Raw genomic sequence first — 14,586 nt, forward strand, 5'->3', positions numbered from 1 at the left:
ATTACATATATGTTTAGCTCTCTCTCTCATTACATATATGTGTAGCTCTCTCTCTCATTACATATATGTGTAGCTTTCTCTCTCTCATTACATATATGTGTAGCTCTCTCTCATTACATATATGTGTAGCTCTCTCTCTCATTACATATATGTGTAGCTCTCTCTCATTACATATATGTGTAGCTCTCTCTCTCTCATTACATATATGTGTAGCTCTCTCTCTCATTACATATATGTGTAGCTCTCTCTCATTACATATATGTGTAGCTCTCTCTCTCTCATTACATATATGTGTAGCTCTCTCTCATTACATATATGTGTAGCTCTCTCTCATTATATATATGTGTAGCTCTCTCTCATTACATATATGTGTAGGTCTCTCTCTCATTACATATATGTGTAGGTCTCTCTCTCATTACATATATGTGTAGCTCTCTCTCTCATTACATATATGTGTAGCTCTCTCTCTCATTACATATATGTGTAGCTCTCTCTCTCATTACATATATGTGTAGTTCTCTCTCTCATTACATATATGTGTAGCTCTCTCTCTCATTACATATATGTGTAGTTCTCTCTCTCATTACATATATGTGTAGCTCTCTCTCTCATTACATATATGTGTAGCTCTCTCTCATTACATATATGTGTAGCTTTCTCTCTCATTACATATATGTGTAGCTCTCTCTCTCATTACATATATGTGTAGCTCTCTCTCATTACATATATGTGTAGCTCTCTCTCATTACATATATGTGTAGCTCTCTCTCATTACATATATGTGTAGCTCTCTCTCATTACATATATGTGTAGCTCTCTCTCATTATATATATGTGTAGCTCTCTCTCATTACATATATGTGTAACTCTCTCTCTCATTACATATATGTGTAGCTCTCTCTCTCATTACATATATGTGTAGCTCTCTCTCTCATTACATATATGTGTAGCTCTCTCTCTCTCATTACATATATGTGTAGCTCTCTCTCTCATTACATATGTGTAGCTCTTTCTCTCTCATTACATATATGTGTAGCTCTCTCATTACATATATGTGTAGCTCTCTCATTACATATATGTGTAGCTCTCTCTCTCATTACATATATGTGTAGCTCTCTCTCTCTCATTACATATATGTGTAGCTCTCTCTCTCTCATTACATATATGTGTAGCTCTCTCTCATTACATATATGTGTAGCTCTCTCTCTCATTACATATATGTGTAGCTTTCTCTCTCTCTCTCATTACATATATGTGTAGCTCTCTCTCTCTCTCATTACATATATGTGTAGCTCTCTCTCATTACATATATGTGTAGCTCTCTCTCTCATTACATATATGTGTAGCTCTCTTTCTCATTACATATATGTGTAGCTTTCTCTCTCTCATTACATATATGTGTAGCTCTCTCATTACATATATGTGTAGCTCTCTCTCTCTCATTACATATATGTGTAGCTCTCTCTCTCTCATTACATATATGTGTAGCTCTATCATTACATATATGTGTAGCTCTCTCTCTCATTACATATATGTGTAGCTCTCTCTCTCATTACATATGTGTGTAGCTTTCTCTCTCATTACATATATGTGTAGCTCTCTCTCTCATTACATATATGTGTAGCTTTCTCTCTCATTACATATATGTGTAGCTTTCTCTCTCTCTCATTACATATATGTGTAGCTCTCTCTCTCATTACATATATGTGTAGCTTTCTCTCTCTCATTACATATATGTGTAGCTCTCTCTCTCTCATTACATATATGTGTAGCTCTCTCATTACATATATGTGTAGCTCTCTCATTACATATATGTGTAGCTCTCTCTCTCATTACATATATGTGTAGCTCTCTCTCTCATTACATATATGTGTAGCTCTCTCATTACATATATGTGTAGCTTTCTCTCTCATTACATATATGTGTAGCTCTCTCTCATTACATATATGTGTAGCTCTCTCTCATTACATATATGTGTAGCTCTCTCTCATTACATATATGTGTAGCTCTCTCTCATTACATATATGTGTAGCTCTCTCTCATTACATATATGTGTAGCTCTCTCTCATTACATATATGTGTAGCTCTCTCTCTCTCATTACATATATGTGTAGCTCTCTCTCTCATTACATATATGTGTAGCTCTCTCATTACATATATGTGTAGCTCTCTCATTACATATATGTTTAGCTCTCTCATTACATATATGTGTAGCTCTCTCTCTCATTACATATATGTGTAGCTCTCTCTCTCTCATTACATATATGTGTAGCTCTCTCTCATTACATATATGTGTAGCTCTCTCTCTCATTACATATATGTGTAGCTCTCTCTCTCATTACATATATGTGTAGCTCTCTCTCATTACATATATGTGTAGCTCTCTCTCTCATTACATATATGTGTAGCTCTCTCTCTCATTACATATATGTGTAGCGATCTCTCTCATTACATATGTGTGTAGCTCTCTCTCATTACATATATGTGTAGCTCTCTCTCTCATTACATATATGTGTAGCTCTCTCTCTCATTACATATATGTGTAGCTCTCTCTCTCATTACATATATGTGTAGCGCTCTCTCTCATTACATATGTGTGTAGCTCTCTCTCTCATTACATATATGTGTAGCTCTCTCTCTCATTACATATATGTGTAGCTCTCTCTCTCATTACATATATGTGTAGCTCTCTCTCTCATTACATATATGTGTAGCTTTCTCTCTCTCATTACATATATGTGTAGCTTTCTCTCTCTCATTACATATATGTGTAGCTTTCTCATTACATATATGTGTAGCTCTCTCTCTCATTACATATATGTGTAGCTCTCTCTCATTACATATATGTGTAGCTCTCTCTCTCATTACATATATGTGTAGCTCTCTCTCTCATTACATATATGTGTAGCTCTCTCTCATTACATATATGTGTAGCTCTCTCTCTCATTACATATATGTGTAGCTCTCTCTCTCTCATTACATATATGTGTAGCTCTCTCTCATTACATATATGTGTAGCTCTCTCTCATTACATATATGTGTAGCTTTCTCTCTCTCATTACATATATGTGTAGCTCTCTCATTACATATATGTGTAGCTCTCTCTCTCTCATTACATATATGTGTAGCTCTCTCTCTCTCATTACATATATGTGTAGCTCTCTCTCTCATTACATATATGTGTAGCTCTCTCTCTCATTACATATATGTGTAGCTTTCTCTCTCTCATTACATATATGTGTAGCTCTCTCATTACATATATGTGTAGCTTTCCCTCTCATTACATATATGTGTAGCTCTCTCTCTCATTACATATATGTGTAGCTCTCTCATTACATATATGTGTAGCTCTCTCTCTCTCATTACATATATGTGTAGCTCTCTCTCTCTCATTACATATATGTGTAGCTCTCTCTCTCTCATTACATATTTGTGTAGCTCTCTCATTACATATATGTGTAGCTCTCTCATTACATATATGTGTAGCTCTCTCATTACATATATGTGTAGCTCTCTCTCTCATTACATATATGTGTAGCGCTCTCTCTCTCATTACATATATGTGTAGCTCTCTCTCTCTCATTACATATATGTGTAGCTCTCTCTCATTACATATATGTGTAGCTCTCTCATTACATATATGTGTAGCTGTCTCATTACATATATGTGTAGCTCTCTCTCTCTCATTACATATATGTGTAGCTCTCTCTCTCTCATTACATATATGTGTAGCTCTCTCTCATTACATATATGTGTAGCTCTCTCATTACATATATGTTTAGCTCTCTCATTACATATATGTTTAGCTCTCTCATTACATATATGTGTAGCTCTCTCTCTCTCATTACATATATGTGTAGCTCTCTCTCATTACATTTATGTGTAGCTCTCTCTCTCTCATTACATATATGTGTAGCTCTCTCTCTCTCATTACATATATGTGTAGCTCTCTCTCTCATTACATATATGTGTAGCTCTCTCATTACATATATGTTTAGCTCTCTCATTACATATATGTGTAGCTCTCTCTCTCATTACATATATGTGTAGCTCTCTCTCTCATTACATTTATGTGTAGCTCTCTCATTACATATATGTTTAGCTCTCTCATTACATATATGTGTAGCTCTCTCTCTCATTACATTTATGTGTAGCTCTCTCATTACATATATGTTTAGCTCTCTCATTACATATATGTGTAGCTCTCTCTCTCATTACATATATGTGTAGCTCTCTCTCTCTCATTACATATTTGTGTAGCTCTCTCATTACATATGTGTAGCTCTCTCTCTCATTACATATATGTGTAGCTCTCTCTCTCTCATTACATATTTGTGTAGCTCTCTCATTACATATATGTGTAGCCTTTTCCTCTTTCCCTGTGCAAATGATTTCCCATCCTGATTTCATGTGAATTTGCTTCATCTTTCTCTCTTTAATTCCATACCTGGTTGTATACTTTACTTTCTTTTTAGGTTCTGGCTTTCCCCCTCTAATTTCCTTGTGCCATTACCTCACTTTCATTCACTGTCTATGTGTTTTTACCCTCCCATTCCTTGTCTGCTCTGTGATTTCCCTTTGCCCTGTCTCATTCCTTGTTTGCCATTCCCTCTCCCGTTCCCTGTATTTCTACATGCTAACTACTCTTTTTCTCCCTTTTACAGGTATCTGATGATCAAGAGGTTTCTCATTCTTTCCTGAGCATGCGTCTAAAGCTTAGAAACATCTTTGTGGTGTATTTTGTTGTTTCGATTGCAGGCCTCCTGTATGCGCTACTGCAGCTTGGTGAGTAGAGCGCAAGGAGAGCGAGACAATAGGTTATAGGTAGAAAATAAAAGCTATGATTACCGTTCCATCCTGTAAAACAAACGCACAATAACTTTGATATAAAGAAAACCTCTTGAATTCCACACGAGCAGATAACCGATACTCGCAGTGTGCACACCAGCGTCTGACATAGATATTCCTGTATCATAAAGACAAGCCTATAAATAGTCATTCGCAGGGCTAGGGATCTAATCTGATGTTGGTATGTAACAGGGGGGCTGCAGAGCCAGGGGTTTGTGTCAAGTCAAAATTAATTTCATGACTCAGATAGGGCAGCAATTTTAAACAACTTTCCAATTTACTATTATCATTACATTTGCTTTGTTCTCTTGATTTTTTGACTGCTAAACCTTGGTAGACTTATATGATAATTTCTAAGCCTCTGTCCCCCGCCTCTTATCTCAGTGCCTTTTTACAGATTTTCACAGCTAGACAGCCCTAGTTCATGTGTACCATGTTAGATAACATTGTGCTCACTCTCATGGAATTAGTTATTATTCAGCACTGATTGGCTTAAATGCAAATCTGCTAAAACACTGAAATAAGGGGGCAGTCTGCAGAGGCTTAGATACTTGGTCATCACAGAGGTAAAAAGTATATAAATATAACCATGTTGGTTATGTGCAACTGGGGGGTAATAAAGGGATTATCTATCTTTTTAAGCAATAACAATTCTGGAGGAGACTGTCCCTTTTAACTAACCTCTCCTAACGTATTCATTACCGTTATTCATTGTGTAGCCCTTCTCTGAACCCTTTCTAGTTCTGCAATGTCTCCAAAACTGTACTCCATACTCAAGGTGAGGTCTTACTATTGGTTTATATTGGGACAGAATAATGCTTTCTTCACTGGTATCCATGTCTTATTTGCCTTAGAAGCTGCTGCCTAGCATTGAGTACTATATAGGACCAAGGAAAGAGTAAGTGAGCGCAGGGTGTAACCACCAAACTCCTGTTAAACCTACGAGTCCCTTACATAGGCTAGGCACTAAATATATACATAAAGAAAAGCAGGAGCACTGTAGCTAAAGGTGGATCAGACTGAAAATTATTAAATGCAAAAAGTGAACCAAACTAAAATTAATAAGTGTGGATCAAACTAAAATTAATAAAAGCAAAAGTACAAAAGTGTATATTAAATGGCTTTGCCACAATTTAATAGTAGTGCAATATAAGTAACAAACAGTAATATGAACCTAATAATATAAACTAAAAACGGACGTCTCCGTTTATAAGAGAAAAAAAAACGGGGTACTAGGTTGCCACCACATAGAAGTTTAAAACAGTCAGAAACTTGAGTGTGTGCAAACAAGCAAATCCGGATAGGTACTGGTATTACCTCATCAACTTCTGGTAACAGTCTTACCCGCGGGCAGGTAAAACTGGATAAGTGAAAATTAAGGTGGTATGGGCTATTATAAGTGGTATTTGGCAAACCTATGGTGTTAAGGCAACCAAAAATTGTGTATATCTGTACACATAAAAAACTTCTAATTCATAAAATGATTAAAATGAATGAGTACATATACAATTAAGACATAAGATAATTATAATTATTTATCTTATGTCTTAATTGTATATGTACTCATTCATTTTAATCATTTTATGAATTAGAAGTTTTTTATGTGTACAGATATACACAATTTTTGGTTGCCTTAACACCATAGGTTTGCCAAATACCACTTATAATAGCCCATACCACCTTAATTTTCACTTATCCAGTTTAACCAATGGAAAAGCAGGAAAGTCCTTTAAATAGACTCCTATGTTGCAACAACTTCATCTTGAGAAAGCCCTGTATAGGGAGAAATGCTTTGATGTGAAGTTGCAACTTATAGACAGTATTTATCTATGTAGTTTGAGCTACATTGTTTACACCACTTTGCTGGAACTGTGGTGTTTGTGAGACTTTGTTGGAAGGACCTGATTAGTGCACCAGAATCCATTTGTGCCCTAAGACTGCTGACCCGATTTGCAGCAAGACCACTGACCCAATCTGCAGCGGGACCGCTTTGAACCAAGATTGATATTTGTACCTTCCACACACCATATCCTCAACAAGTACCCTGCGTGCTATTAGGCATTGATGAGTGGGTACTTCGTTTGTGTGGAGTTTGACGGCTACATTGCTCTTTTTCCAGAGGATCGCAAAGAGACCAATCAGATTGCCTCTTTGGGACAGCGCCCATAAAGGTGACATCATCCGGCCACGTGTCTAAGCTTTGACGGAGGCACCTGAGCTACACACTGCCCGCGGGTAAGACTGTTACCAGAAGTTGATGAGGTAATACCAGTACCTATCCGGATTTGCTTGTTTGCACACACTCAAGTTTCTGACTGTTTTAAACTTCTATGTGGTGGCAACCTCCTACCCCGTTTTTTTTTTTCCTTATAAACGGAGACGTCCGTTTTTAGTTTATATTATTAGGTTCATATTACTGTTTGTTACTTATATTGCACTACTATTAAATCGTGGCATAGCCATTTAATATACACTTTTGTACTTTTGCATTTATTCATTTTAGTTTGGTTCACTTTTTGCATTTAATAATTTTCAGTCTGATCCACCTTTAGCTACAGCGCTCCTGCTTTCCTTATGTATATATTGAGTACTATATAGTTTGATTCTACATCTACATCTCCTACATCCCTTTCCACTGCAGTTTCATCACTAAAGTTCAAGGAGATTTTTCATGCCACTCACTTACCAATCACAGCTATTTACTTGTGTACGACTTTGGCTACAAAAGTTTGAAATCGGTTAGGAGTTTTAAGCTCTTCGGTCAAAGCTGGATTTCTTGAGCTAGTGATGAAGGTTTATGTAGATTATAGAGCTTCTGTGATTATAGTCGGAGAGTGTGACTAGAGATGATAGCAAGGGTTTGTTTTCATAAAGTTTATTGTAGAAATGAGAATTAGTATGATGAGAAATTTGTCTCCTATGTAAGTGATGCATAATGGTATTCCATTGGCTACTTTCATTCCTTCTCCTAAAAGATAGTTGTCATTTTCTTCTACTTGATACGACGAGTCCACGGATTCATCCTTACTTGTGAGATATTATCCTCCTGCTAACAGGAAGTGGCAAAGAGCACCACAGCAGAGCTGTATATATAGCTCCTCCCTTCTCTCCACCCCCAGTCATTCTCTTTGCCTATACTAGCAATAGGAAGAGGTAAAGTGAAAGAGGTGTTAAAATGTTAGTTTTTATTTTCTTCAATCAAGGTTTTTTCTAGAGAGATAAGGTCTAGAAAATTCTGACAATGCCTGGTATATTTGAGGTAAGCCTGATACAGTGATTTAACGACTGGGATCATGCTTACAAGATAAGGGTAATATTCATGTTAACTCTCATATTACTTAGTGTAAAAACGTCGGCATAACTTACAGACAAAAGTTTTTTCTCTGAGGGTGATAAATCTTTATTTGGGGCCTAGTTTTCCACATGGCTTGTTAGATTACTCCTAGGAGTACTTTTTTAAGGCCCTCTGACATCGAGTGCATGGTTGGAAGGGCCTATTTTCGCGCACTTTGATATTCAGACTGAGACATCCAGCTTCCCTAAAGGAGTCCTCTGGCATCTAGGACCACTGTAGAGGATTTTTTTCCTGTAAAAATCGTGTTTAAGGGCAGGTAGGAGCCACAGCAGAGCTGTGGCAGTGTGTTTGACTGTTTTTTAACGGTGTTACCGTTTTTCTAATCCAGTTTGGGGCCTAAGGGGTTAATCATCCATTTGCAAGTGGGTGCAATGCTGCTTTAGTCTCTTATACACACTGTAAAAATGTTGTAGAGTTTACTACTTTTTAACACTGTTTTGCAGTTTATGTGGTAGTTTTTTTCTCTTAAAGGCACAGTACCGTTTTTGTTTAATTGCTTTTCTCTTGTAAGGTGTATCCAGTCCACGGATTCATCCTTTACTTGTGGGATATTCTCCTTCCTAACAGGAAGTGGCAAAGAGAGCACACAGCAGAGCTGTCCATAAAGCTCCCCCTCTTGCTCCACCCCCCAGTCATTCTCTTTGCCGGCTCTAAGCAATAGGGTCTCTCTCGGAAGGGTAAAGTGAATGTGGTGTTAGATTTGTAGTTTTTGTTCTACAAGCAAAAGTTTGTTATTTTAAATGGTACCGGTGTGTACTATTTACTCTCCAGCAGAAAAGAGATGAAGATTTCTGCAGAGAGGAAGATGATTTTAGCATGTTGTAACTAAAATCCACTGCTTTTCCCACACAGGACTGAGGAGTACAAGAAAACTTCAGTTGGGGGGAACGGTTTGCAGGTTAGGCTGCAATAAGGTATGTTCAGTCATTTATTTCTAGACAAGACTGTGATAATGCTAGAGAAGGACTGATAAGATCCCCATGAGGGAAGGGTAAGCTTTATTCAGAGACTAAGTATGGAATTACAAGCTTACATAACAGGGCTAATTTATGCTGGTTGACACTATTTTATGGAAAATGGCAAATGGTTTTTACTTATAAAGATTGTTTTTGAGACACTTAGAAGGTCCCTTTGGGTTTCTTTCAGGGGTTGTTACCCACATGGCTAATATTATAACTCTTAGGAGTGTTTCTTTAGGCCTCACAGCACTGGAGTAAGGTGGGAGGGGCCTAATTTCGCGCCTCAGATGCGCAGTTAGATTGACTAGATCTTCAGGCTGTGTTCACATGGTGGCTCCTGCTACAGTTTGAGGACCCATAAGAAGCTTTTTCCCCATAAATCTGACTCCTAAGGGAAGGTAGGGCCACAGCAGAGCTGTGGCAAGGTGCTAAATTTGTTTTAACCGGTCTGTTAGCTTACTATTGATCCGGTTTGGGCATTAAAGGGTTAATCGATTTTTTTGATATTTGTGCAATCTTACCAATGCTTTAGGTACATACTGTGAAAATTTCAGAAAGTTTGGTGCATTTTTCACTGTTTTGGAAAATTGTGTGCCTTTTTTATTTCTTAAAGGCACAGTAACGTTTTTGCTTGATTAATGTGATTTCTAAGCCTGCTTGTCTTACTACTAGTCTGTTAAACATGTCTGTCACCAAGGAAAATCCTTGTTCAATGTGTTTAGAAGCCATGGTGGAACCCCCTCTCAAAATGTGTCCCACGTGTACTGATATGTCTATACATTTTAAAGACCATATTGTGGCACTTAAAAATGTGGCCCAAGATGATTCTCAGACAGAAGGTAATGAGGTTAGCCCGTTGACCTCTCCCCAAGTGTCACAACCAGTTACGCCCGCTCAAGCGACGCCTAGAACCTCTAGCGCGGCTAACTCTCTTACCTTACAAGATTTGGCGGCAGTTATGGATAATACCCTCTCGGTATTTTTATCTAAGCTGCCCGTGTTACCTGCAAAGCGTGATAGCTATGTTTTAAGAACAGATTATGAGCATTCTGACGCTTTAGTAGCCGTATTCGATATACACTCACAACGCTCTTAAATGGGGGCGAGGGATGTGCTGTCTGAGGGAGAAATTTCCGATTCAGGAAAGGTTGCTCCTCAGACAGACTCAGATACGTTGGCTTTTAAATTTAAACTAGAACACCTCCGCTTATTACTCAGGGAGGTATTAGTTACTCTGGATGACTGTGACCCTTTGGTAGTTCCAGAGAAATTGTGTAAAATGGACAAGTACCTAGAAGTTCCTGTTTACACTGATGTGTTCCCGGTCCCTAAGAGGATTGCGGATATAGTAACTAGGGAGTGGGATAGACCAGGTATTCCGTTTGTCCCCCCTCCTGTTTTTAAAGACCCTATGGATAAAAAGTTAGAGGGTTTACTTAAGAAAATTTTTGTTCATCAAGGTTTTCTTCTCCAACCTATAGCGTGCATTGTTCCTGTAACTACTGCAGCTGCTTTCTGGTTTGAGGCGCTGGAAGATGCGCTCCAGATGGAGACCTCATATGAGGACATTATGGACAGAATTAAGGCTCTTAAGCTGGCTAATTCTTTTATCACAGATGCTGCTTTCCAACTAGCTAAGTTAGCGGCAAAGAATTCAGATTTCGCCATTCTGGCGCACAGGGCGCTATGGCTCAAGTCCTGGTCGGCCAATGTGTCGTCAAAATCCAAACTGCTGAACATCCCTTTCAAAGGGAAGACCCTTTTCGGGCCTCAATTGAAAGAGATTATCTCAGAAATCACTGGGGAAAAGGCCATGCTCTCCCTCAGGACAAGTCCTTTAAGTCAAAGAACAAACAAAATAATTTTCGTTCCTTTCGAAATTTCAGGAGCAGTCTCGCTTCATCCTCCCCTGCTGCAAAGCAAGAGGGTAACACTTCACAACCCAGGGCAGCCTGGAAACCTTACCAGGGCTGGAACAAGGGTAAACAGGCCAAGAAGCCTGCAGCTGCCTCCAAGACAGCATGAAGGGGTAGCCCCCGATCCGGGACCGGATCTAGTAGGGGGCAGACTCTCTCTCTTCGCTCAGGCCTGGGCAAGAGACGTAGAGATTGTATCCCAGGGATATCTTCTAGAATTCAAGGACTCCCCTCCAAGGGGAAGGTTCCATATTTCTCGTCTGTCTACAGCAGGCATGTCCGAGTACCGGACTGATATGGCCCCACAGATAATTTTACAAATATACATTATACGGCCCCCCAGTGAGTCCCCGACCGCCGCTCAGTTAAGTCCCAGAGCGCCGCTCATTGAGTCCCAGAGCGCCACTCAGGACTCCTGAGATCTCTGGTTTGACGTCATCAGCCGGCACAGGAAGAAGGGGAAAACCCAAATCTCGCGAGATCTCGGACGCATAGGAATCTGGCCAATTTTCATAATAGCACCAAAACGTCTCACAGGAATAAGCAAGGAGATATTTCAAGGTATAAAAAGTTCAATTTATGACATGTCATCCAATGTAAAAACGTAAAAGGCACAGCATACACAGCTTTTTCTTGGGAGAAACGTTATGAACATTCACATACCTACCCTGTGTACTTTAACCGCATTAGTGGGACTCTGAGGAGAGTAGTATTCACAGTTGCATATTTGGTTGCATACATTAGAGATCTATAATTACATACACATAGTTATATTATACTGGACTGTATCCAATTTTAATAATGGCAACTATAAATAAGAAAAGAAAAGTTGACAGTGAGGGACGCCGCTTCCAAGACAGGTGGAAAATGGAATATTTTTTCACTGAAATACAGAATCACTGTGTTTGTCTGATATGCCAAGAGACTGTGGCTGTTTATAAGGAATTCAATGTACACTTGTATACTTGGTGTTATGTTCCTGTTCACATTTTCTGAACTTAAAAGTTGACAGACAACCTTTATTAGTTTGTGTAATGTACTTTACAATGTTCCTGACATATTTCAGCTTCCTGTTTTTTTATATTAAAGGCAGAGTGATTTAACACCTGTTTAGATTTGTCATCCAAGTCACAAAATGTGAAAGTATGCAGTTTTCAATAAACTTTGCATAAAATAGTTAATTTGCATTTATTTTAAAATGGTTCAAAGAATGTCAGGCAAAATGGTCGGCCCTAACACATGTTCACTTCATGAAATCTGGCACTCTTCCAAAAAAGTTTGGACACCCCTGGTCTACAGACACGACAAAGAAAGAGGCGTTCTTACGCTGTGTAGAAGACCTACATACAATGGGAGTGATCCACCCAGTTCCAATTGCGGAACAAGGGCTGGGGTTTTACTCAAACCTGTTTGTGGTTCCCAAAAAAAGAAGGAACTTTCAGGCCAATCCTGGATCTCAAAATTCTAAACAAATTCCTCAGAGTCCCATCATTCAAGATGGAGACCATTCGGACAATCTTACCAATGATCCAGGAGGGTCAATATATGACTACCGTGGATCTAAAGCAGTGATTTTTAACCTTTTTTTTGCCGTGGCACACTTTTTTACATTAAAAAATTCTGTGGCACACCACTATCCCAAAATTTAAAAAAAAATCACACATTGTAGCCTAATACAGCATATATATACACATACACACAAACACACACATACTGTATGTATTGTGCTGTTATGCCATGCCTCCTACAAACTACCCCTGCACTGGGAGTAAAAAACAAGCAAAGTTTAAAAAATATGTCACACTGTTGTCAGTCTGCCGTGGCACACCTGAGGATCTCTCATGGCACACTAGTGTGCCACGGCACACTGGTTGAAAAACACTGATCTAAAGGATGCGTATCTACACATTCCTATCCACAAAGATCATCACCAGTTTCTCAGGTTTGCCTTTCTGGACAAGCATTTTCAGTTTGTGGCTCTCCCTTTCGGGTTGGCCACTGCTCCCAGAATTTTCACAAAGGTGCTAGGGTTCCTCCTGGCGGTGCTAAGACCGCGGGGCATAGCAGTGGCGCCTTATCTAGACGACATCTTAATTCAAGCGTCAACTTTCCAAAGAGCCAAGTCTCACACGGAAATCGTAGTGGCCTTTCTGAGGTCTCACGGGTGGAAGGTGAAGATCAAAAAGAGTTCTCTCTCCCCCCCTAACAAGAGTTCCCTTCCTAGGAACACTAATAGACTTGGTAGAAATGAAAATTTTTCTGACGGAGGTCAGAAAGTTAAAACTCTTAACTACTTGCCGAGCTCTTCATTCCATTCCTCGGCCGTCTGTAGCTCAGTGCATGGAGACAATCGGACTAATGGTAGCGGCAATGGACATAGTCCCTTTTGCACGGATACACCTCAGACCACTGCAACTATGCATGCTCAAACAGTGGAATGGGGATTATGCAGATTTGTCTCCTCAAATACAGATGGACCAGGGGACCAGAGATTCTCTTCTCTGGTGGTTGTCTCAGGATCCCCTGTCTCAGGGAATGTGTTTCCGCAGACCAGAGTGGATCATTGTAACGACCGACGCCAGTCTGTTGGGCTGGGATGCTGTCTGGGACTCCCTGAAAGCTCAGGGCTTATGGTCTCGGGAAGAAGCTCTTCTCCCGATAAACATTCTGGAACTGAGGGCGATATTCAACTCTCTTCAGGCATGGCCTCAGCTAGCTGCAGCCAAATTCATCAGATTTCAGTCGGACAACATGACGACTGTAGCTTACATCAACCATCAAGGGGGAACAAGGAGTCCCCTAGCAATGATGGAAGTAACCAAAATAATCAGGTGGGCGGAGGATCACTCACCTCTCAGCAATTCACATCCCAGGACTAGACAACTGGGAAGCGAATTTTCTAAGTCGTCAGACTTTTCATCCGGGGGAGTGGGAACTCCACCCGGAGGTATTTGCCCAGCTGACTCAGCTATGGGGCACTCCAGAATTGGATCTGATGGCGTCCCGTCAGAATGCCAAACTTCCTTTTTACGGGTCCAGGTCCCGGGATCCCCAGGCAGTGTTGATAGATGGTCCTTCAATCTGGCCTAGGTGTTTCCACCGTTTCCTCTCCTTCCTCGTCTGGTTGCCAGAATCAAGCAGGAGAGGGCGTCGGTGATTCTAATAGCACCTGCGTGGCCACGCAGGACTTGGTATGCAGACCTAGTGGACATGTCATCTGTTCCACCATGGACTCTGCCAATGAGGCAGGACCTTCTACTTCAAGGTCCTTTCAAACATCCAAATCTAATTTCTCTGCGTCTGACTGCTTGGAGATTGAACGCCTAATTCTATCTAAGGGTGGTTTCTCTGAGGCGGTTATCGATACTCTGATTCAGGCTAGAAAGCATGTCACCAGGAAAATCTACCATAAGATTTGGCGAAAATATCTTTGTTGGTGCGAATCCAAGGGCTACTCATGGAGTAAGATTAGGATTCCCAGGATATTGTCTTTTCTCTAAGATGGATTG

The 14,586-nt window shown here is 39.7% G+C and overlaps 1 protein-coding gene across 1 annotated transcript in view; it reads left to right on the plus strand.

The window, feature by feature from the left end:
- Positions 1-14,586, plus strand: part of B3GAT3 (beta-1,3-glucuronyltransferase 3) — a gene marked incomplete in the record, with an annotated part of 130,042 nt that overhangs the window by 12,955 nt on the left and 102,501 nt on the right. Inside the window, 1 exon segment of the mRNA XM_053719952.1 lies at positions 4,664-4,784. Coding sequence (XP_053575927.1) covers positions 4,703-4,784 — 82 coding nt within the window.

This window comes from Bombina bombina, chromosome 7 (assembly GCF_027579735.1).
Source record: "Bombina bombina isolate aBomBom1 chromosome 7, aBomBom1.pri, whole genome shotgun sequence".
NCBI lineage: Eukaryota > Metazoa > Chordata > Amphibia > Anura > Bombinatoridae > Bombina > Bombina bombina.